General features: G+C 38.6%; 1 protein-coding gene across 1 annotated transcript in view; it reads right to left on the reverse strand.

Moving 5' to 3' along the window:
- The window catches only part of RAPGEF4 (Rap guanine nucleotide exchange factor 4), a gene marked incomplete at its 5' end in the record, with an annotated part of 149,789 nt that overhangs the window by 31,576 nt on the left and 93,744 nt on the right, over positions 1-24,469 (reverse strand). Inside the window, 9 exon segments of the mRNA XM_082055080.1 lie at positions 3,493-3,571; positions 5,855-5,943; positions 9,181-9,296; positions 10,612-10,758; positions 11,873-11,949; positions 12,511-12,571; positions 15,992-16,076; positions 22,723-22,906; positions 24,363-24,462. Coding sequence (XP_081911206.1) covers positions 3,493-3,571; positions 5,855-5,943; positions 9,181-9,296; positions 10,612-10,758; positions 11,873-11,949; positions 12,511-12,571; positions 15,992-16,076; positions 22,723-22,906; positions 24,363-24,462 — 938 coding nt within the window.

A 24,469-nucleotide genomic window follows, 5' to 3' on the forward strand; every position in this document is an offset into this window, starting at 1 on the left:
AAGGAAGAAACCAAGAAAAAAGTAAAGGCAGAATGGACAAGAAACTGAGATAATTTCAGCCTTAAAACTTTTCTTCCTGGATACCAAAATTCAGATTCTGGATTGTTATGAATAATACTATTCCCAATTATATAGCAACAATTAATATGAAAATACTGCCATTCTTTCACTGACTGTGAAGTCCAGCATCCTTTCTAGGTGCACTTCCAGTTGCTCTAACAAACAATTTAACAATTAGAAAATAAAAATATTAATTAGAAATCAAAATGATCTAAGATATTTATCTTAAACTTCTCATTCAGAAACATTTCTTTAACAAATGCTAACATACTTAATACTAATAAAATATAATGGGAAAAAGTATCTATTAACTCACAGTTTCCAAATGATCCTCCTGCCAAAACCCCTGCAGAGATTTGATGTGCTACCAGGGTTATTGGGCCACTCAACTGACTGACAAACTTTAAGAAATCTGCATTTTAATTTCATTTGGAAAGGTTCAAAATTACTAGAAAACTAAACATGTCAGTACATTTATGGGAGTAAATAAGTCAAAGGGTCATAAGAAGTAAATAATATATTGCAAGCTATGTGCTCTAATGTCTCAGGGAGCAAGTTTAATATTCCACTGAGTAATTTTTCTCATGCCATTTTTACCTTTCAAACACTGTAATTATTTCATGTATTTTTACTTTCTTATTAACTGATTCACTGCAGGCACTGGTAATTTTTCTGTATTTTTACTGCTCATTTATATTAGTTGCTCTTTTATTACTATTATCACAGGGAATGTCAATTAAGGGTTCTCCCATTTTTACAGGGCCTACAGGATATCGCTTCACTGCAGATTCCAATCAGAAGTAAAACATCATGTACATTTGCAACAAGTGTCAGATAACTGCAAAATAGTTATCAACACCAACATGGTTAGAGTTCAATATATATATTTCTAGTTATGCCTAGCATATGCTAGGAAACTGGAGCAATTCTTAAGTCTGTTCTTCCCCACATGGGAACACTTAGCCATATCAGGAACTGTGCAAAATCAGCACCCATTACTACTGGCATGATGGTGAAGGTGGCTCACAAAACATTCATAAACATGCCAGAGGACTATCATGTACAGAGACAAAAGAGGCATTCATACTTCATAAGTATTTAGATAGTGCTCCTTTAAAGATGCACACCTGCTCCCACACTTCGACTATCCCAAGTGCACTTTTGGAGGTGCTACTGTCTTTCAGATTTTCTTTTGGGCTTTGTCCTGCCTCCCTCTGACAAGCTGTAGCTTGGAGAATCTCTCCATTTCCAGCTCTGTGAAGAAGAGAGGGAAATAGGTGCCTTGGACCAACACACAGGACAGGGGAGCATCACCTTTACTTCCCTATAAAAAAGAACTAAGTGATTTTTTTTTTTATTATAATATTGCAGAATCCATATACTTTAGTGACTAAAAAAAAGAGTGGTGTGCCAAGGGACAGCACAGTATAAGTACTGAATCCACAGCAAGCAATTATATTACTTAGCCAAAATGGTGCACCCATCCATTCCTTTCAGGAGTAAAGAACTTAGAGATGACAAACGCTGCTGTATAAGAAGTGAAAACCCAAATAATTTACACCCTGTACTATGCTTGAAAGCACTACAGTGATACAGCTCTACTCATACTTGCATGCTGCCAGCTATAACAGTATCCTAAGTGGGTGTAGGAAAACAGACTTGTATTGATTTAAAATCAGAAGCTGGAGCAAAAACAGTGTCTCTGACGTTACTACTGTTTCTGTTTTAATTTCCTCACTGAGCATAACTAATCTCTCCTTAGTCTCACAGCACTGGCAAGCAATTTTGTAGAGAGATTTTGCTCAAAAAAGATGAGCTTTGTTAGCAACCTTTCAACTCTAACGATACATTTCAATGGTACAATCAACAGAGGACAGTTTGATTTTCCATATTCAGAATGGACCAAATAAACAAGAATTCGGCTCTAAGAAAAGCTGACACTAAAGCCGTGGGATACCAGTTACTTCCAGCCCTCCTCCTCCTCTCTGAAATGAATTAGCACAATGACCTGCCATGACCCACTTGAGACCTTGAGGTCTTACCCTCCTCTCCAGAACAGATTCACAAGTGAATACATGTACGTGACACTATCACGTATCTTCAGAAAAGCTTTTCCCCTATTATCAATTAGGTCCGTTTTGCTTATGTACCTGATTTTCCCACTTATTGGATATCAGAGGTATGCTGTTATACCTGAGGACAGACAAACCTGAGTCTCAAATGGACTGATCGAATGCTATGAGCTAGATAAATCAGGAAAAAAAAAAGTGCTGTCCTTTTCTTCCCTCCCCTTCTCAAAGCTGTCAGCAACAGCATTTCATAATACTTTTGATATCCAAAACTATGTGGTTTTGGAAAATGTATTTGTTTCAGGTGTCTGAACAATTTTCTGCACAGCAGTTTTATGGGTCCAAAGGTTTTCAAAACAATTACTGTCCTTGCTAGGAGTAACACAAATGGATTCTCAGGCTTGCCAGACAAGGACACAATGCTCTGTTTTGTGGTTACCGGGTGTTAGCTTTCCCAGATGTCACTCGCCCCACTGAGCTTCAAGGAAAGCACACTTTCACACCAATCTGATTCTAAAACAATAAACAGGGAATTGAAGTTATTATACCCCTGTCAGAATTCTATAAAACAGAAAACATTATATGTTTATTTAATGCTCCCCATCACTTGATAGCTTCAAGTCACTGTGTACAAGGAAAACTCTCAGTGCCCAACAGCTCCCCAGACTAAATGACCTGCCAGTAACTGACTGATGGACATTTCACAGACTCCTGTACAACATGCAGAGAGTACAAGAGTCACCTCAAGCCCTCAATGCTGTCTACTGTAAGCTCTCATCTCCTAGGTATTCACATGCAATTGAAGTTTCTTGCAGTTTGTTAACATTTTGTATAGACTATTATCATAGACTATGATTTTTTTATTCATAACCATCATGATAGCACCTAGGAATTACTTACTCATTATTCTACAGGTTTAGGTACCCTTTTGCTTGAGGCAGTTTACGGCTTGTAATCTGGAAAGTGCACAGTTGAAATCACCAAAACATAACAATCTTAGTTAAAATCTAGATGCTGTAGTTCATCCAAAAAGAAGGCAGATAGAAAGGATACAGGAAGGGTAATTCGAACTTTTATGTAATTTCACTTACCTCGTGGAGGGACAGTACATTTATTTCCCTTAGAAATAGTAATCAGCACAGGAAAGACAGTTTTCATGCTCTATTGCTGTATATCATTACGGGTACACACCACTCATTTCGGAGTTGTTGAGCTATGGACAGCTGTCAGTCAGACACAGAAGCCACCCGTGAAGTGCAGCCCCCATGAAACGTGAGGACTTCTTGAGAGAGAAAAGCTGCAGTCTCATCACTGACAGGGACAGCTGTTAAAGGGGCACAACTTTTTCCTTACAAAAGGATATTGTGCCATCAAGGCTGGGCAGAGCTGACTATTTGGCATAAAAACACAGTGCATCATAATAAAATCATTTAAAACAGAATCTGTGAAAAAAAAAAAAGAAGAAATAAAACAGTCGATTAAGCCTTTGCAAACAGCTTGGGGATCACAAGGATGAGTTTTCTTTCAGCTAAAATATCTTATTAGCCCTCTGCAGATAATAAAGGGGTCTTTTTGCACTTTGTAGGCATTAAATATAAAAATGGGGAATGAACAAATGAGAGCTGAAGTATTAAGCTTTTATTCTTGTCTGCATTAATTTTACTGCACTTACGTTAACAGGCATCTGCTTATGTCAAAGAGAAATGTGGAAGAGCAAAATAAAAACCCATCTGTGCTAAAGCAAAATACTTGGGTATGCTTCCCTACAACTGTAGAGATCTCAGCAGCAGCAGAATCAGACCTGCCACACCTGGCTGCCTAAGAAGTGCTGCTGCATTTGGATTTAGGGAACCATAATACCAGACAGCACATTTAGTATAAACTACACAGGAGAAGGCAAATAACTCCATTCTTTGCTGATTTCCTGGTGATGAACAGAAGGCCTGAAAAAAGGTAAATGTACAGTCAAATTTCTGGTTTTATTTTAACTCGGAAGAATCTCAGCTGCTAGATTTATATTAAAACATATATGAACAATACGACTGACATTTTCTCCAGAAAAAAAAATAGCAAGCTCTTCTTTCTGTGATGAGATGTGGTAGTTCTGGTGTAAATCCCAGTTTGCCTTATGGTTGTATTTGTGGTAACAACAGGTATTTAAAGCCTGGCTGTAGAGGCCAGAATAAGTTTGGCAGTGAGAATAAACTTTATTTTACTTTAAAACTAGGCAAGGAATGGAATCACTGAGAAACAAACAAAATATCCTGGGGTATGATTTCTACAGTGAAACTTTCGAGATATGAGAAACATTTGAAAACCCTTTAAGTAAGAGATATCAGAAAAAATATGGTGAGATAACTGTGTGCTGTAATATTACATCATTGCTTCCACTGTAATTTATATATGAAAATATCTTTCAGTTCACAAAACTCACCTCTGGAAAGGTGGGACTTTTTCTTTGTGTAATATCCAGAGCAAGGTGGATTTTAACTGTTTTTAAATTAAAGGAATGCATAAACTAAATATTCAATTTTTCAGCACTCTTGAGCTTCTATATCCTAAAAATAGCTATGTCAATTGTGACATTTTGTACTCCATTAGGATATAGGTATAATCTTGTCATTGGATGTTTTGGGGAAAAGTTTTAAAATATTTTAAAAATAATTTGTTTTTAAAAAATTTATAATACATGCATACTATGAATAGTAAATTTGTGATTATATACATGCAGGCTTAAAGAACAACGTTCTGCTTGTAATTCTAATAAAAAGGTATCTATGAAAAGAATAATTTTTATTCTTAAAAGTAGTTAAAACACACACTGTTAAAGGATTTCTGTAATCTTTCAATTCTTCCACCATTTATGGACCACTATACAGGTTTCTCCAATTTTATGAGGTCAGCAACAGATTAACTGGATTTAAGAACACCTTTGAATATATACTTCTCTGACATCTGCAATGTAAAAAGAACACGCTGAAGCGATATTCTGTAGCCTAATATAAAAGTCTCTACATTGCTTTATCATAATTAGGAGGAATTTTTTTCCCTGACTCTTTTTAAAAATTAAAATACTTATTAATAGTAAGTCAGCAAATATCTATATCCCTAGACATGGATTCTCTGTTCTCTTTACACTAGCGAAAAGCAGCCTATTAAGTGCAGCTGCAGCAACCTGCATTCTTGGGACTTGGCCCATGGTGTGTTGAGTTCTTTTTTGAGTAACAATTCTTTCCCTGCATATGGGAAAGTATCACTAACAAGTAATTTAAATTGTGATACTTTAAATTAGATATTGATATGAAAATTTGGCAATATTTATTCTAGCATAACACAATGGCTGGAGGTATCCAGCTAGTTCACAGTATTAAGTGACATCCAGAACAAGAAGTCTGAGGACCACTACCATCGGTTGGTAACGCATGCTCTGAACTAGCCCTACAGTTGTGCCTTATTAAAGTCCTGACTAGTGGTCTGGCACTAAGTGGTCTGAGATTTTGCTGTTCTACTTTGAACCGGAAGTACAAATACAGTAGGGCAGGCTAGGAGGAGGGGATTATTATCTTTAATTCTGGATTTGCTAGGCTTTCTCGGGGTTGTTTCAGAGCAGTTCTTATTCAGGAAAAAACTACCACTAACTGCTTTTCAAAGCATCACATTGCGGTGTTCCCCCAGCAAGACCATCTTATGCAGTAATAATAATACAGCCTTTGTCATGTAGATACCTGTTGCTTCATTTAAAGTTGCTTCAAGGCGCATGGTTTCTAGAAAGTGCTCTAAAATTTTCTCTGGGGTTCCTGACATCACAATATACCTGAGGGAGGGACAGAAGCAGTTAGTGTCTCACAAGCAAAACAGCTGATCATGAAACAGTTGTGTGCCAGTGAGGAGACCCAGACTGACAGGTGCCAGAGTGCAAATTCCTGCTCTGACCAGAATCTCTGGGTGGCTTAGGACAAAACCACTGACAATCTTTTTTGGCTTCCCCACTGTAAAATGGGAGCAACAACACTCTCCACCCTACCCAGGGAGCACAAGGTGACACAAGTACTCCAGTGTAACACCACCATGGATGGTTACACCGCAGTCAGCCAAGCTGCAAACCTGAGGAAGGGCAGTCGGAAATGCTTCTCCACTGAGAATAAATATCTCGGCAACAACAGCAGTTCCCAGTCATTAAAGGGTCCTAACAGACTTTCTGTGAGCATGAAATGAGAACTGGTGTGTACCAATGTCAGAGCAAGGAAACAACTTCCTGCAGCATCACTGAGAACGTGGAGGCAGATAATGAAATAGCGCACTGTATCTTCAAACTTGTGCAATGCCTCAGATAACTGAAGAAAGTTTTTCAAGTGGATAACATTAGGACTGTACCACTTCCTGGAGTACATTTAGGGAGGCAGGGGAACAAGTGCAGTAATCAGGTTTTTCTGCTTCATGCAAAAGCACTGGCCAGATTTTAAGTACGAGCAGAATATCATAGGGTATTGCTAAACTTGTCCTGTTGTCTTTTTTTTTTCTTTCCTTTTTTTATTTTTCCCTCCATTCTTTCAATTCTTTCAATCTTTGCATCTTTTTTTCTCTTATTTTTTTTTTCCCCCCAGAATCCAACTGATGAAGTATGAAACTAAAAAAAAAGAAAGAAAGAAAGAAAGAAAAATCCCCGAGAAGTGAAGACACTTTGCTCCTGCTGAGAAATAAGTGGTCGAGCTGAGCTCCTGGGAGCTCCTCCTCACTTTGAGTGCTGACCGTCACAGTTCTTTTACCTGCCAGCCCCTTTGGAAGAGCTGTATTGATGTCCCAAGAACACAAACACTTGTTAAGCCAGTGCACATTCTCGCAGAGATTCTAACCAAGTGTCTAAGTGAGTGAAGCAGAGAAATCGCAGGTTGCTGTACTCTGAATATGAAAGCGAAAATGAACAGTGAAGCGACTCGCAGGGCTGCTGAATTCATCCTGCATGAGTGTGATCACCCATAAAGAGTTAGATCGTGGGAGTGAGAACTTCAGAGCTAGTCCTGCCAGCGAAGCTGTCTGTTTGAAAGCAGGGCTCGGGAGCTGTGCAGGAGCCAGGCTTCCTCAGCAGAGGAGGTAGTAGAATCCAAACTGCAACTGAGAGGATCTGCCCCCAAAGTGAAGTTTTCCCCAAGATTAAGATGAAGAAAATGAGATTCTTGGTTGACTGGATATTTCAGGGAAAAACCTTGGGATGCAGAACATTTCTCTACTGCAAATGCTATGTACCCACTTAGGGGACAAAGCCTAAAGGTCAGCTCATCTGAAGAGATATCAGAGATGTAAACTACCCAATTAAGAGCAGAGCAGCAAGCCTCTAAGAAGAGGTCCCTGTTAAGCTTCTCCTTCAGGCACACTGATTTTCAAAAGTACTGAACACTCAACTAACTGTCCAGTAACACATTCCAGAAATTAGAATACATTATTAACTTTGATTTGGACTCTGAAACATAAACGTAGCCACTTAATCTATTTACTAACAAAGGAAACAAAAGGAATTCCATCTTCAAAAACAGTGAACTCATTTAGAAGGATTTTATACAAAAAGACACTGCCAACACACTATTAAGAAAATAATCTGACTGCTGAAAAGCAGATAGTGACCTTTCAAGGTAGCTTCCTCTGTTGCGTAGTTCATGTCTATCTGTCATTGTTCTCAGCAAAAGCTCCCTTTTCCAGGCACACTGATAGTACCCAAATCTGACCAAATGCTTAAAATATTTACAGAAATGGAATTCTGAGCTTTACCTGAAAATATTTCTGGAATGTAAGCTCTAAAATACAGCCTAACTTAACCAGGGACCATAAATGTCTCTAGCTATTTTAATCAAATTCTGAACAAGACCATGTTGAATAATGCAAATAATGCCGATGCAAAGAGTTTGCAAGCAAGTTAGTGGAAATACCTTTAAATGAAACTTTCACTTTCAAAAGAATGAAAAATGCATCAGACCCAAGAAACTGGATTCAAATCTATGACCAAGTCGCTGTGCATTGCAGCTGCTGATGCAAACCCACTGCCTGCAATCAAGTTCCCCTCATTTAGACAAAGAAAAATTTGTTGTAAGAGTATGTGTTTTCCTGGTACCATAGTTTGTTTTTCTAATAGATCAAGTGAGAAATGAAATGGCGGTTTCTGAAATACATGAAAAGTGTGTATAAAGTACAAAGAAAGGTTTATTTGACCCTTCATAGATCTTTACATATCTTTATATTCAGTTATGCAGATAAAATATGTATATGAAATCTCAGATCAGATAAATATAATACCCAAAATATCTCACAGTCAAGTAGCTCTTTCTTTGAAAAAAAATAAAGGTCCAGGGCAAAGGATTTAAAACTCCTTCCTGCTTATTTTATTGAAGTTGTTCGAGTGTTTCTGAAGAAAATTGTGCATCAATTTGCAAATAACACATTTACAAAGCCTTTAGGGGTTTTACCAACATTTGGAATGATAACAGCCTCACTCTGCTCTTATCACAGTAGTATCCAAACAGAATTGTACTTTCTCCCTTTCAGTAAGAAAGTAGAGCAAATATAATGAATATTGTTATTACAGTGCAAACCCATTCTGTAAGATAAGCTGTTCAACTTCCATCACATGAGACCTTAGTTTTGTATACAAATTGTAGCTAGCAAACTCTAATTAGAATGCAGAGCTCAAAATCCAAAATGAAAATATCTGTACTTAACAATAAAGCAATGTCTTTTCCTAATATCTTTTTACACAGTAGCTCAGCTTTATAGGGTTTCAGCATTCTTCATGTGCAGTCTCTTTAGAAGCTATTACATGAGATAAGTATTTACAGTGAGATCTTCAGAGAATTATTGTGTAAAGACATAGAAATGGTGTGCTGCTGGAAATGGATATATTATCCAGTATAGGGCATGTGATCAGCTGATGATTAAAGAAAAGAAAACTTTATATGCACTGCATTCTTCCATAGAAAGGGGGAATATGCTATTGTTTGGATAATAATACCATATGAAAAGGTTAATCATTGCCTGACATTCGCACTGTTGAATAAAAACATACTTGTGCTGAGGCTGTGAATTTCCTTGATTAGAAATTCTGTTTCCTGCTGGGATCTTCTCCAACACCAAGACATCTTGGTCATGTTCTTTGAGTCTTACTGTATTTGCTTCCACATCCTGCAAGACAAGTTACTTTTAATAAAATAATTGCATCTGATTTGGCTGATTAGTTACTCTCAAAAAGTGCATGACTTTCAAACACAAAGTACTCTGGTTCTTTTGCCCTGTATTTATCTATCTTTATTCTGCTTTTCTCACAGGCAGAATCAAGTGGGAAGCACTAGCACAGGGGGAAGAGACAGAGAAATGTGGGAAGGTCTAGCATAAGAACGATGAGAAAAATCTCTAGCCATAGCAAAGGAAAAAAACTTTGCCAGAAAACAGAGCCCTCCTCCACAACTTTCCATACGTAATATGGTCTCTATCCCCACTTACATGTGAACAATATTATCTATAATCTGACTTTTCTCTTAAAAGAAATGAAAAAAGGCACTTAGAAAAGAGAAAAAGGCATTTAAAAATGATAAGTCTTAGTTCAGGAAACTGTTGGTAAACTTTTCATTTTCAACTACTGGATCACAGTAAAAAAAAAAAAAAAAAGAAAAAGAAAGAACTAAATATAATGTGCATTCAAATAACACAGATGAAAATTGATAAGATCACAGACTCTGATCTTTGAAGTATCAATCAAAGCTGAATCAGTTGGGAGTCTCCATGGTCAACCTTACTGCCGATGGGATCCTCATTCCCTTTCGTACCATAAGCACAAGCTTATGCCATTTTTCTAGCATAGTGCTCTCTCTAGACTGGTTCTATTGCTGCGATACTGGCCACGTATATATTCGAATTCAGGATGATACTGGTTTTGACTTCCTATACTACCAATGATCACAAACCAGCCTGTATTTACAGAATTACAGCTAGACTTTAGAACTCATTAGCCCTAATGTGAATAACTGTAAAATTAGCCTGGGAATATCTTTCTGGAGCTCTCTGATAAAGATATCTGTGTATTTACCCGTAGTTTATTTAATCTGCCACTTGATCATGCCTTGAATCTCTTGAGTTTAAGGTACTGACAGTGACCTATCTGGGAGAATGGGTGATCTTGTTTTATTCAATATTTGGATGGAAGATTGCCCAGAAATCTTGGACAGCGTAAGCAAAAACTGAGTACTTGGCAAATTTTAGACCACAGAAACGTGAGAGACAGAACACATTTTGTCCCATTTTCAAGGCTAAGTTAGAAACAGTAAAAGAGGAAGGATTATTAATGTATACTTCGCATGATCTTCTTGACTGTCTTATCTCTGTTCTGCAATTAGGGACACTTCAAACAAGGTTATCAACATGTCAATTGAAATAAGACAGACTCTAGAAAACTCTGCAAGTTTTCATACCTTGCAGTCAGGGTGGCCTTTCCAACTCTTACCCTAAGGATCCTGTTGAAGTCCTCCTTGTCTACTCTCAAGAAGTGGCAGTTGTCTTCACGCAGAACAATGGATGCTGCTCTGGGTGCGTCATTCACAAGCGCTAACTTGCCGAAATCATCTCCTTCGTGCAGAGTACATACCACACCCTGCACAGAGCAAAACATTTACATGCAGAAACCCATGATTACTCTGGATTCTATTGTAAGTCCTTGTACAAACACTGGACTTCACAATCAAATACCAAAATAAATCTATTTGGCAGGAAATCAACAGCCCAAATAATGACTAGGAAACAATACTTGATAGCTGGTTATTACTATTACTGAAGAAAAGCAAGAACAGAAAAGAATTGGCTTGTTCTCTGAAATTACATCAAGCCTGAAGGACTCTTCGAGCCCTGCTGAAGACTGAAAGTTGTTGAGCTGTTTGGTTTTTATTTAAAGAAGCCCTAAAAAATAAGCTCACGTTTGCAGAAATAACATATAACTCCACATCCTCAACTGGTGTAAATCAGCAGTGCTCTGTTTACTTCAGTTTTTAGTAGCAGAGGATCCGGCCCATTCTGTGATGGAAAAAAGGTAGCTAAATATGGGTTTCTTAGGAACAGACTTAGCACCAGGGCCTCTATGCTAGATTTTGGTGAAATGCTTGGTGTTCAGAATGGAGGATTCTCAGTCACTGAATTAGAAATCAAAAGGAAAGCAGATATTTTTAAAGACTCAAGGGATTGCTGTGTACCAAAGTCTAACTTTTTGCCTTGAAAAATTTCTCTCATAAACAGGAAATTTAATAGAGATGCTTTTGAATCTCTAGCTCAACTAAAAAGAAGAGCTGGCATAAATTTGGAACGGTTCATCCAACCTGAGAGCCACTAGTCACAAAGAGGTACTTCTGTCAGACATGCATCAGAAAAGTTAGTTACAGAAATTTAAGAGAATATGGTGGTAAAGGGACAGGGCAAAAACCCCCAAGAGATGCAAGTCTGGCAATTCACCAAATTCCAGCAAATTACTTTGTCCTAAAGATACTGATATAACTCTGCTGAATTATATTCAGAAAGTGTGTAATATATCCTGAAATTATACAGTAATCAACTGGATGTATAATCAGTGAAACCACTGGATCATTTCTTAATAAAATTACAGTCAATTTGTTTCCTCACAAAAGCAATTTTGCTCTAAATTAAACTGTATTCCTTCAAAGTTTGCTCTTACAATTCCAATAATAAGAATCATATAAAAAGGCTTCTGAAAACAATACCTTGCCGTAAATGACTACATTTACTGATCCCTTTAGGATAATGTACCAAGAAGTACCTTCTTCTCCCTGATTAAATACTATGAGAGAGAGAAAAGATTTTATGGTGAGAATACGGTTATCTGAAATAGAAATGGATGAGATTCTGCACACAATAAAATTCAAGGTAAATCTATTGCAGTCATATTAATGTCTACCTTGAAAAAAGTCATACTGTAATTTTAAAAGCAATTGCCTTCAGATTTTAGAAAACCCCACACACCCATATAAGCAGTTATTTTATTACACTATGTGCAAGTTGCTGCTATTTTCCATGACAATTGCAACAACTATTTTAAGATTTTTTTAATACAAGGATAATATTAAAATACATTTAAAATGAAGATTGGTCCAATCCAGAATTCTAGATAAAAACACACCCAAATTGAAGGCAATACATACATCCAAGAATATAAAATTAATTTTGGCACTGTCCCTGCAATCGGCAACTGACTAAGTCAACACCTATTGCCCCAGATTTGAACAGTGTGTGCCAGTCAGGTTTGAAGAGTACATCCAAGTTTTGCTCTTGTCATTTAAGCATTAAGAATTTAAATGTTCACAGATGAGAAAGAAGATCTGACAGGACTCCATTTACTTACAGACTGTTCCTGCTTTGGGATGTGATTCAAAAATCAGGACACCTGCTAATTCTCGCTTTACCTTAAAATAAAGAGAGAAAAAATATAGGTTTTATATGTATCTTATTTTTCCTGGTGTAGAGAAAGTCACATAATATACTCCAGTTGCTGCTTTCCTTCTTTCTGCACCGTTTAGTGCTCATCCAGGGGATGCTGCAACAATGCTCTGCTTCACTCGATGTCTTGTTTCCTACTGATTTGCTTTACAGAACACAAGCCTCTGCATTTCCTGGCTGCAAATGGCTCAGACAAGAGCATCTTTAAGATACAGGTCTCCACATTTTTCTTCATACACACACACACGTGAAACCATCATTAACAATTAACATGATGGAAAATTTAAAACACTAATAGTTGATCTATCACAGAAGACAGTGAACAATTGCCAATTACTTCATGAAGCTCTGCGGCAGTCCTGTTCTAAGAAATCAGTGCCCTTCCCCTCACAGACATGAGTCTGGCCACTTCTGCTGTGTCCCACTGAGGTGCAGCCATCTGGGCCTGCTGAGGCCCCACTTGGCCTGGCCGCTTCCCAGGCAAGATCACAGAATGTTTGGGATTGCAAGGGACCTCAAAAGATCATCTAGTCCAATTCCCCCGCTGGAGCAGGAACACCCAGATGAGGTTACACAGGAATGTGTCCAGGCGGGTTTTGAATGTCTCCAGAGAAGGAGACTCCACAGCCCCGCTGGGCAGCATGTTCCAGTGTTCTGTTACCCTCACCCTGAAGAAGTTTCTTCTCATACTTAAGTGGAACCTCTTGTGTTCCAGTTTGCACCCATTACCCCTTGTCTTACCATTGGTTGTCACCGAGAAGAGCCTGTCTCCATCCTCATGATACTCACCCTTTATATATTTATAAACATTAATGAGGTCACCCCCCAGTCTTCTCCAAGCTAAAGAGACCCAGCTCCCTCAGCCTTTCCTCATAAGGGAGATGCTCCACTCCCTTAATGATCCTCGTTGCCCTGCACTAGACTCTCTCCAGCAGTTTCCTGTCCTTCTGGAACTGAGGGGCCCAGAACAGGACAAGATGTCTGGCTCTCCACCTCTTCCAGAAGCTGGAGGAGGTGACACTGCCCTTGGTGTCAGCCTGCTCCCCCTGGGGTCTGCAGTGCTCTGCTGTGGTTGGCTCTCACCACTGACGGGTGGTAAGAGCCTCTAGTGAGACAACATTTACAACAGCTTTTCCTAGCTGTAAACACTGTTAGTGCTACTTTCACACAGCAATAGCAGCACCCAGAATTTCAAATTATCCTGAATTTTCCCGTGTGCTTTATGTCTCTCTTCACAAAGCCTCAAGTCTCCAAGGACTTGGAGGCCAATTTCCAAGCAGTGGCATTCTTGTTTCCAGAGAACATCAGCTGGTGACAATCCATGTTTCAGAGTTACTACTGTATAATGTAAGTATGCCAAATACAAATCAAAAGCTGGTTCTAACATATATTTAATAGTAATATTTCACACCATTCTACCAACTGTTTAAATTGAAAAAATTTTTTGGCCATGAAGAAAATCTTGGGGAGGCACTCTCAAATTCTGGACACAATCCAGACTAGAGCCTGGTGACTGTGTCTCCTAAGATGGGTGGACAAATTCAGGCTCTGATGTCCTAAAGGCACCCACCAGACCCCTGCTCAGGCATCAAGCATAAATATACCACACCGGCTACCTCTCCCAGAACTCCTTCTTGACAGCCAGTGCAAAGCACTCTGTTTGTAGCCTGGAGAAGAGGGATAAACAGAGGTGTGACTTTTTTTTTTTGGTACACTGACCAGCGAACGCACAGGCCTGGGATTTCTGTAACAATTAGCTCAAACTCTTTTATAACCTCCGCCTGAAGGCAATGATGTTTTCCTAAGGAAGGGAAATACAATCCCATTAGCAGAGTTCTGCACACTGTAGAGACGGTTCCTATCCATGTACATCCTCAGATGTCTTCTCAGTTGTTTCAGACATTTGCCTCTGCAGTGAAAGAATCCTCTTGATGAAGCCAAGAATTTGGTATGTTTATAACACCGTATTATGGAATTGTTTTTCATTCATACATTAACTTCACAGGCTTCTCTAGCAGGGATTAGTTCGCCACCATGCGACTCAAATTTTATCCATTTTGCTTCCTGCTGCTTGTGGCATACCTAGAAAACTTATTACTTTTTGCTTTCAAGTTGATTGACCATTAATCTTCTGGTTCATAGGAGCAATGCTGTCTGTTGCTCCTCTGAAGAATTCCTCTAAGCTACTCATGGTTTCTCTGTTCTGTTTCAGTTTAGGCTGACATTTCCACATTCTTACTAAAAACGTGGAATCAGTTGCACTTCTTCAAAATGCCAAGTATTTTTTGCAGTTTGTATCGTTTGCCATACTTGTTCTATATGCTGTTTGCAGTGGATTCTGACCTCAAGTCTGAATTTCTTCTGAGCTGGAAATATTTTGTGTTTCAGATTTTTTGTTCTGGGTTATGTGTGTAGTCTCAAGAGGGTTCTCCACTCCCTCTCAGTATCTATCTTGGGTAGTTTCTATTGTTTGATTTGAAAATGTTAATTTCTAGATCTTACTGAAGTCTTTCTTTAAATATTTTTTTCCAGCATCCCAGAGATGTTGAAGATTTTGGCTGGCTGTTCTCTTTTAGTTCAGTTACCAACTCTGAAAAACATTGCTCAGACATTATATGTTTGCACAGAGTACTATCAGTTGCATAATTAGCTGCATCTATCCAAGTTATTTGTGAATTATTGAAAATAGTAAGAGCTTCCAAATAAACAATTGTCAAGCATAAATCTAATTTTTTACCAGCTTCCTTTGTCTGAAAGTACCCACATCTTGCTGCTACCAAGTAAAGTACTATTTAGCTTGTTTCACTTGCCTACACAGTGTGTCAATGATGGTGAGAATTTAAACACTTGCATTTTCTCCTCCAGGCATTTTTTCCATTTCATTTTTTCTTGATTCTGTGCACTGTTCTTGCCCACTCAGAGAGAAGGGATCTGATGTGAAGTTTCCCTCACTCTAGGACCAAACTCCAACCCGTCAGCACCACAAACTACACCTTTCTGCACTGTGCAATTCCTCCTCCTAACTGGTTCAGGTCAAGACTTCTTATAGTTCAGAAATTAGAAATACATTCTGCAAAAATCAGTAGTGCCACTGTTCCAGGTGTCAGATCAGACTGCATGCATCTGATAAGGACCTTGATGGAGGCACCTGTGCAAAATGAGTGAGGCAGGGGCTGTGGAGAAACACATGAAGATAATTATATATGATATCCAAAAGACAACCTACATCTGCATAGTGACTGGGTGGTCCTCAGAGGTGGGAATAACTTCTTTGCATGGAAAGCATAAATGGAAACAGTTGTCAGCACTTCAATTCCAATAAAGCACCAGAAGTCAAAATTCAACCTCCCTTTCGGTGATGAGTTATATTTTTAAAAAATACTTACTGTGGTAGAAAGATGAGATAAGGCCTTAATGTGAAGAAGTTCTTCATATATAATTTCTAAGTCATCTACAGTTCTCTGTCCAGGCCTACAGAGAGAAGATAAAAAGGACAGCAAAATGCAATAAATGCCCAAAATAAATGCTTCAGAGAAGTACAAAAGAACACAAAATGCTGTTGTATTGTCTGCTGAAGGGTACATCCTCACTAAGCTGGGACTGGACGATGGTTCTGGCTGGAGGACTGAAGCACACAAAGGATGGAAGCACTATGAAACCACCTGAATGACACCGAGCAGCAGCCATGGCAACCACCTCAGAGAGATCCTGATTAGGCAGCTGTCCTGATGAAATCAAGTGTTCTATACACAAAATGGTCAGATAAATCAGAAATGGTACATAAAGATCAGTTCCTTTCAACAGGACTCCTGAGTATGGGACTGGCACTATTTTTCACATGTGGCAATAATTAGTTGTAGCAAATAGAGAAGCGCAGTGGTTTGTAAAGGAGCGCGTGAATTGCTGCTGAACAACTGGCAGAGGCAGCAGCACACCTTGGAGGACAGAAAATGACTGCGACAGAGTTAACACTGAGTGCTGTTGTTCGGCCACAAAGATAAATAAGAACCACCCAGTAGTTTCAACTTCACTGAAAAATACAAGAAGCAGTCATTAATGAAAAGCATGCACTGATGAAGAAATAACCCTCCTGCAGCACAACGAGGAATGAGGCTGCCACTGTGACTGAAATAACTGCATTTTTGTAGTTCACACACCGGAAAATTTTGTGGTTGCTACAAAACGACACAAATACTGAGAAGTGCAGTGGGTCAGAGGTGCTTTGGAGGATCTATTAATAATAAACAGCACCTATGAAAAGAAATCATAGGAGCTTGTGACTACTAAACTTTTTCCCACTCACAAGATTCTCTTCAGTTAAAGTGTCTAATACAACTTTATTTTCTAAAAGGACAAATTCTCCTACGATATAATTTGAGACTGCATTGGAGTTACATAAACACAGAAAAAATCCTTTAAAGCTTTATTCCAAGTTACTTTTATAGGGCTGAGTCCTTTCAAACAATGTGGTTTAGATTTGTGAAAAGCAGAATTTAGGAATTAAATCAATGGGTCAAGAACAGAAGAAAAGAGCAACTCGAGTCATAACAAGGGAGAGAGGATAATTTTAAGATGTGAAGAAATGGGATACAGGAAGCCTGGTCCAGGGGCAGGAGTTGCCAAGGAGAAGGTTCACATGCTCGCATGGAGAACAGGCTGGTGTGCAGCTCCAAACCCCACTGTCTGCAATGTGCATTGTCAAAAGAATTAACAGCACAGTTGAATCTTCAGACAGCCCTGAAATGAATGTCACAATGAACCTTTCTGAGAGAAGTTTTCCACCTAAAATGTCAGTATTACAGGAGACTCTAGCATCTGGAGGATCAGAAAATTCATATAAACAAATACAGTGCTCTATAGGTTTTCTGCCTCATCAACTCTTGGTTCAACAGTCTGTCTAAGTCATGGGTGAGGTAGAGGAAACACCCAGCAGTTATGCCACTCTGGAGTTATACTGCATCTTTCTGCAAAAAAGAAGATGGAGACTTCTTTTGGATGAATCAAGTACGAACACATCACAGAAAACATTAGGACAACTGACATCACCTCTGCTAAGCAAACGATATTTTTCATCTGTTCTTCACTTACCAATGACATGCATTTATTATTAGTCAGATTAAAGACCAATTTACACAAAAATGTTTTAGATGAAATTATTATTTTCTCATACAGAATGGAATAAACTGCTAAGGGAGAAACAAAAATTGGTTTGGTACTGCTATGCCCTCTAGTGACTCAAAACGCTCTTTACTATTTCCAAATCTGGCTTGAAATTATAAAACTGCCACTCTTAGTGATTTACAGGGGGCACTAGCAGTTTAATTAAGTACAGAAGAAAGCTAAGCCAGTACTAGCCATCTTCCAAGGGAGATTTAAGAAACACAAGATAAGGATTTTAATAAAGAATGCTTTCCATAGGCAGTAACAATTTTATTACATGCTTGCAAAACCAGCACATCTTGGAAAATATAGTGTAACCAATTAACAAATTTCTACATGAACTTAAAATGTAAAAGGATGATGTCTTACTATATAAGATCTCTATCAAGACAAAAGGATACACTCCTCTTTCAGCATGTCCATTTACCTCCTGTGTTAGCACACTGGGAGGACTGGCAATCTACAGTGGATGTACCCAGTCTTTACTTCTGCTTCTGCAGATGTCACGTGGAGAGATATTAGGCATCCCTGCTTCTGTAAAACCTGTGTGGTGACCCACTGATGTTGATTTGTAGGATCCTGCTGTGTAAAGACCTAGTTTCTGCAGGGGACATATTCTAACAGCAATAGCTGGTTATAGACAGGATAATAAATGGAATAGGTAGAGAAAGAGGCTACACATTAATGGACAGGAGAAGTCAGGTGATATTAAGTGATCAATAAAAACTGTTCAGTGTTTGGAGAATTTATCAAGGTCAGAGACATTGAGTTTCTCTGTGACTAGGATGTTGACAATAACATAGTACTTTGCCACAGATAAACCATGCATGTACAAGCAAGATCATTGATTACTTTTATTACACAGCTAACCAGAAAATTCTCAGATAATAAGAACAAGGGAAAAGATCAGAGACCCTATAACATTGTGATTATATGTCAAATAAACATATATTTCCAGAGTACAAATTTTGTCTTCAAGTACCATGAAGAATATACATGAGACATGAATAATTTTATCCACTACCTGTGTCTGAGTGTGAGAGTGAATGCATGCTCACTTACTCTAGCATGGAAGCTAATTATGTAATATTTGTACCCAAATCAGTGCTCTTTGATTAACACCATAACTACCATTTACCACATATGATACCCATAACCATCAATTAATTGATATGTGGAAAGATAACCTGTATTTCTTGTCCCAGAAATAACACTTTGTTTATTAAATGTCATTGGCAGGAAAATCTACCAAGGACTGTAGAACTTAATACTGTCTTTATGGAGAAATCCAGTGTGGGTCTTACTACTGACAGCTGGGTGGAATATCTAAATAAAAAAATTTAATAACGAGAGAATAAATAGATCTTGCTTAATTTTTACAGGACTTTCAAGAAACTATAAATTCATAAAAATGATTAAATTTTTATTTTATTTTATATATATAGTGTTGTTCATCATGTTCACATTTGTTTTTACTTCCTCTACCTTGTATCCCGTCAAGCTTAGCTTCTGCAAGTGACACTAAAATTTGTTTAATGATCACATGTTGCATCAAACACTCTTTGTACTGAAAAGAGAAAAATTGCTGAGTGAAGTCACCAAGAATATGTAACACAGATTTATGGTTTCAGTCATATTGCTAACTTGCAGTAGCTTGGAGTATTAAAAAATAATATAATCCATACAATCATCTGAATTAAATACTGTTGTCTGATGAACATCATTCTCCCTTTAAAGACTCCTGTTATTATTGTGTTTAACTTTGTATTACAGCATCCTATTTAATTAGGATTTCCTATCAAGTTAGCTATATCTGAACACCACTAAAATAAAATAACTAGAAAAGCGTTTTCAGGATTTATTTTCATACTGAAGAACTTGAAATACTCGTAAGGAAGAGCTGTGTTAATTCTACAATTTTTTTTTTTCCAGGGGCTTGCTCAGGGTCTGCACCTGTACTCCAGGTATTGTAAGAAGCAAAGAGCTGTGTTTGCTACTTCACAAAAAGCTATTTTCACATTCACAGTGTATGTGTTTCCAAAGGAAAAAAAAAAACAACAACCAACCAATAGCAACAAGAGCCTGCCAAAAATTTCCCTGAGCTCTATTCTGTTTTTTAAACTATAGAACATTCTTTCACAGTTTGACAGTTAAAATGCTGCAGTTAATGTAATAAACAGAGAATTTTTTAAGTCGGCTGTCAAAACAAGTGACACTTTTTGCTAGAGATTTTCAGATTTGAACAATAGAAAGTACCTTTCAAAGCAACAGCTTCATTATACAATCAAATTCTCAAAGTAATCTTCTTATCAAAGAATATTGTCTTATTTATTTCAGGGTAATTATGTGAGTTCTGCAACCTCTCCAGAAATGGTGACTATTATAAAATGCAGCTGTGTTGGTTTGAAAATTGTGAGTCCTGCTCAGGCCAGCTAGAGCCAGCGTCTCTGAAGCCCTGGCAATTCCTTGAACTTCTGGCAGCTGTAACAGTGTTTAGTCAAAACTAGAACAGCCTCTGAGGGTTCACAGAGATTTTAACAGCTTTGATACCACTAAGCCCATGGTGGATTTTCCACTAACAAAATCATAACATACATAAACTGAATAGCAGAGCAGTAGTTAATATGGTGCCTGACAGAACAAGCTAGTTTCCATGAGCAAAGGGCAGCAAAAATAAGCACTTTCAGGGACAGAAAAAGGGAAATATGTTAGACAGCTGTCAGTCTTGAGAAAACTTCCTTCCCCTCTCACTGTATTGCATGAAAAATCTCCTATGAATATTCTTTTGGGTGATTCTGTGCAAGTGATGACACAGGAGAGCAGTGCTTTCACAGCATCATTCCAGCCTTTCAGGTCTCTGCAAGGAGTGTGGGTGATCATCAACATTGATCCTGCCACTGTAAACTTACACTGGCTGCTCTCAAAGTCATGATGGAAAGCAAATGCAGTAGGGCAGCTAAAAACCCCAAGAGCCTAAGGGGACAATTGTCCAAGAGCCAACCTACTCAGTCAGCCTGGGGCACAGGGGACAGTGCAGAAGTGCCGGGTCACAGCACACACAGCGCAGCTCACCGTCCCTTAATGACCGGCGTCTGCTTGTGGGAGCAAGGAACCCTCTTTTGCATCTCTGTGAGGACAAAGCATCACACTTCCCTGACACCAGAAGGGTTTATGGAGGCACCATGCTTTCAGTCTGCTTTGTCTATATATTTTGTGTGACAGGGAGTGAGAGCTTCTTTGGTTGTGTCTGACTAGACCTCCAATAAATAGAGAAAAGAGAATTTATACTTTAAAACTATTGCTACAGGGTAGTGTTACCTATTTTTTATAAGCGCATGTATCTGATGGCACTTTCTGAAATTCCATGCTTTTAGCAAGATTTTTGGAAGAGTGCTGTCTAAATGAGCTTATGATCTAAACAGACAACAGAGGGGCAAGAACGGAGGAGGAAAAGGACACAGACAGAAACAGAATAGAAGCAACCACTTGTGTCAAGTGGATTCAAAACATTTTTAGCATTAAAAAAATGTTCTCACACTGTAGGTAGAGCCCAATCCTGTCCCATAGCAAAGACAAACTTTGCCAATGGCCTCAGAGGGGCAGGATGCAGCTTTGTGTACTCATCTTTCCTGAACTGACCCTTACAAGTAAATCTTCAGTGAAGATGACATTAAACAGTTCATTATTCTCAGTGTGCTTAATTAGCAGTAAAATATGTCTTCAGTGGCCTTCAAACACTACCTGCATGTCCTGAGTTCAGCTGGGATGGACTCAATCTCCACAAGACGCTGGGAAGGGACACAGCCAGGACAGCCAACCCAAAGTAGTCAAAGGGATATCCATACCATAGGAGGTCATGCTCTGTATATAAACAGGCGCAGTTGGCCAGTGGAGGGAATTGCTGCACAGGAGCTGGCTTGGGCATCGGTGGGTGATGGGCAACTGCATTTTGTATTCCTTGCTTGTATATCCTTTTATTTTTATTACTGCTTTTATCTCTTTCTTTGCTGTCCTGTTTTATCCCAACCCACAAGTTTTACCTTTTTTTTCCCCTCTGATTCCCCTTCCTTTCTCGCTGGGGAGGGAAGGACTGAGCAAGTGGCCACATGGTACTTAGTTGCCGGCTGAAGCTAAACTGCGACACCGCATAATGAAGAGGTTGCCTTCAATGGAGGGTCAAATAGAGTTTATACTGGTTGCTCTGAAGTCACTATAAAGCTGCCTGTAAAAAAGGCCTTTAGCACAGTTTTGGTGTGACCAGAACGTACTGCTGAAACGATGGTTAGCCAACCAATGAGTGAGAGGACATGATCTGGTATGAAAAGGTTAGACAGACATCCTCTGTGGCCTAAGTACAGAAAGCATTTTTTTTTTAGTGTATCAATTTTATAACAGTAAGAATGGATAAATAAACCCACAGAGCCACATTTCACACCTTGCTAGCAAACTACAACAGGCTAAGTCCAGCCTATCTTAATTCAATAAAGTTCTCCCAAGGATGAACCTAATTAATGGCTGCCACTGTCAACTGTAACTGAAAGGTACCTGCTGTGCTACCATCCTACCACTCCACCCGCTCACAATGACTGAAAGCAGCATAGTTAATTGAATGGCACATCTACACAAAGTGTTAACAGAGCAGGACTTTTCTGTTACCTGCAACTTGCTTTTGGGGAGACTTGTAAATGAAATAATAACTCATAATGCAGCATTTTCCTCAAGGTGAATATGACAGCATTCACAGCCTTTGATGGTTCTTCTCAACACAGAGTTCAACATAAAGCATTAATAAGGACTGGAAATGACTTAATATGGACTTTAAAAATTTAGAGGTTAAACGAACTGGCACTGAAGTGAAATAACTGGCCAAAGTATGCCTGGCAATAAATGTAGATTTCTCTTCTTTCCATGTCACAAGCAAGACCCATGTATAATATTAACTCATTAATCTGCTTACGGTTTTCTGAGAATCATCCTCATATGAGCATCTGGCCCAATCTGAGACAGAAACAGCATAGTGTCCTGTAGCTCCTCATCACACTCCTTTTTCTCTTCCTCAGTTGGCAAAGGGGCATCTTCATGCTCATCGTCCAAAAATCGATAAAATAAGTATTTGTCTTGAAAGTGGTGTTCCTGATCCACTGAAAACAACATAAAATATCAAACACTAAGCTCTCCTCATTCAAGTTAACCTTGTGGAAATATGTGCAGCATTGTATCTATCACAGATATATTGGTTAAGAAAGAAAAGAAATCTAAAGAGAAACTGCAAGAGTATGAAACACCTATATTTCTCACATATGTCCATATTATGTTGCTTGAAGAGTACACTTCTAAATTGTGTACTACAAACACTTCACAAAAGGCTTCAATATATGTGTGTTGTGGATACATATATATACATGTGTGTGCGCACATGTGTGGTTTTTTTTCTTATTAGATCTGGTTTTGTTCTTGTTTCAAACCGCTTCATTTAAGCAAACAATTCACGCTGAGGGAAACAGTTACATCAGGAACTTCTAAGACATGTTCTCTAGCATGAACACTTTCCCCTACATGTTTCAGACTAGGGCTAAAAGATAACAAAAGCATCTAAACTCTTTCTGATGCACCAGAAATGTACAATCATCAAGATATAATCTCAGGGCCAAGTTCATTGACCTGTCCTGGTAGAAAAACTTAATGGATAGACTACCAAGAGACAACTACTAAAGAGAGGCTATGATATGGTGAAGGACAAACCCTTGGTCTTCCAAGCAAGTCAGAGTGATGTGTTGAGCTAGATACTGTGATGCAGTTTGCAACAGCTTGCCCCTGGGAGTTCAAGGGAATATTTGGCAGGAATTAAAGCTAGAGCCCTTAGAGTAAGGAAGCAGTGGAAACAATCTGTCTTCTCAGGGTGGAAATTTCTCTGTGGGATATGGGAAGCACAAAAAAGGATAAATGGAAGTGTACTGTAATACAGCTGTTCTTCTGAACTTAATAAAACCGTACGTGCAAAGCCTCAATAGTAATATTGCTTTGCAAAGCTACCCTTCTGAGGGCTATAATATCCTGTTACCAAGTAAATCCTGCCAAATGGAAACTGAAAGTCAACGTAAAGTACAGTCAGAAAACTAAGAAAATCCCAAGTCTCTGCACTTGGAATACTTGGAATGCTGAATTTGGGAACATTTCCAAAACCAGTGAAAATTATTCCAAAACTATGGATTTGAGCAAATACAAATACATTCACTTCCAAATGCTGCATATCTTTGATGAAGATCAGTTTTGTGTATGGTAATACACCTCTTGGTTTTGGCCTGAGTGCTATACAGCTCTTGCGATACAATCACAAGCCAGTGTACTCCTAAGTATAATTAAAGTTATTATAAATTATTCATTTACTTTTCAATATTCTCATAAGTTGAAAAGGTATAATTGGTAGCAAGATTCATGTAATACTGTCTGCGTGCTGCGCTTATGAATGAAGAGGTTGCTCTGCAGCATTTCTTTTGGGCTCACGATCCCTTTCTTTTTCATGAAAGAAACCTACAGAGGCACTGATGTCACACACTGCCCATGTTTTAGTCAAGACGGTGATTTTCTTTATCTTACCATGGTTAAGAACACCTTCCTCCAGCAATACCTGCCACATGCCAACAGCCTGGCTTCGTGAATGGACACAAGGACTTTGCTGCATCATCCAGTCAACTAACTCTGTC

This window comes from Streptopelia decaocto (genome assembly GCF_964273445.1).
Source record: "Streptopelia decaocto genome assembly, chromosome: 6".
NCBI classification, from domain to species: domain Eukaryota; kingdom Metazoa; phylum Chordata; class Aves; order Columbiformes; family Columbidae; genus Streptopelia; species Streptopelia decaocto.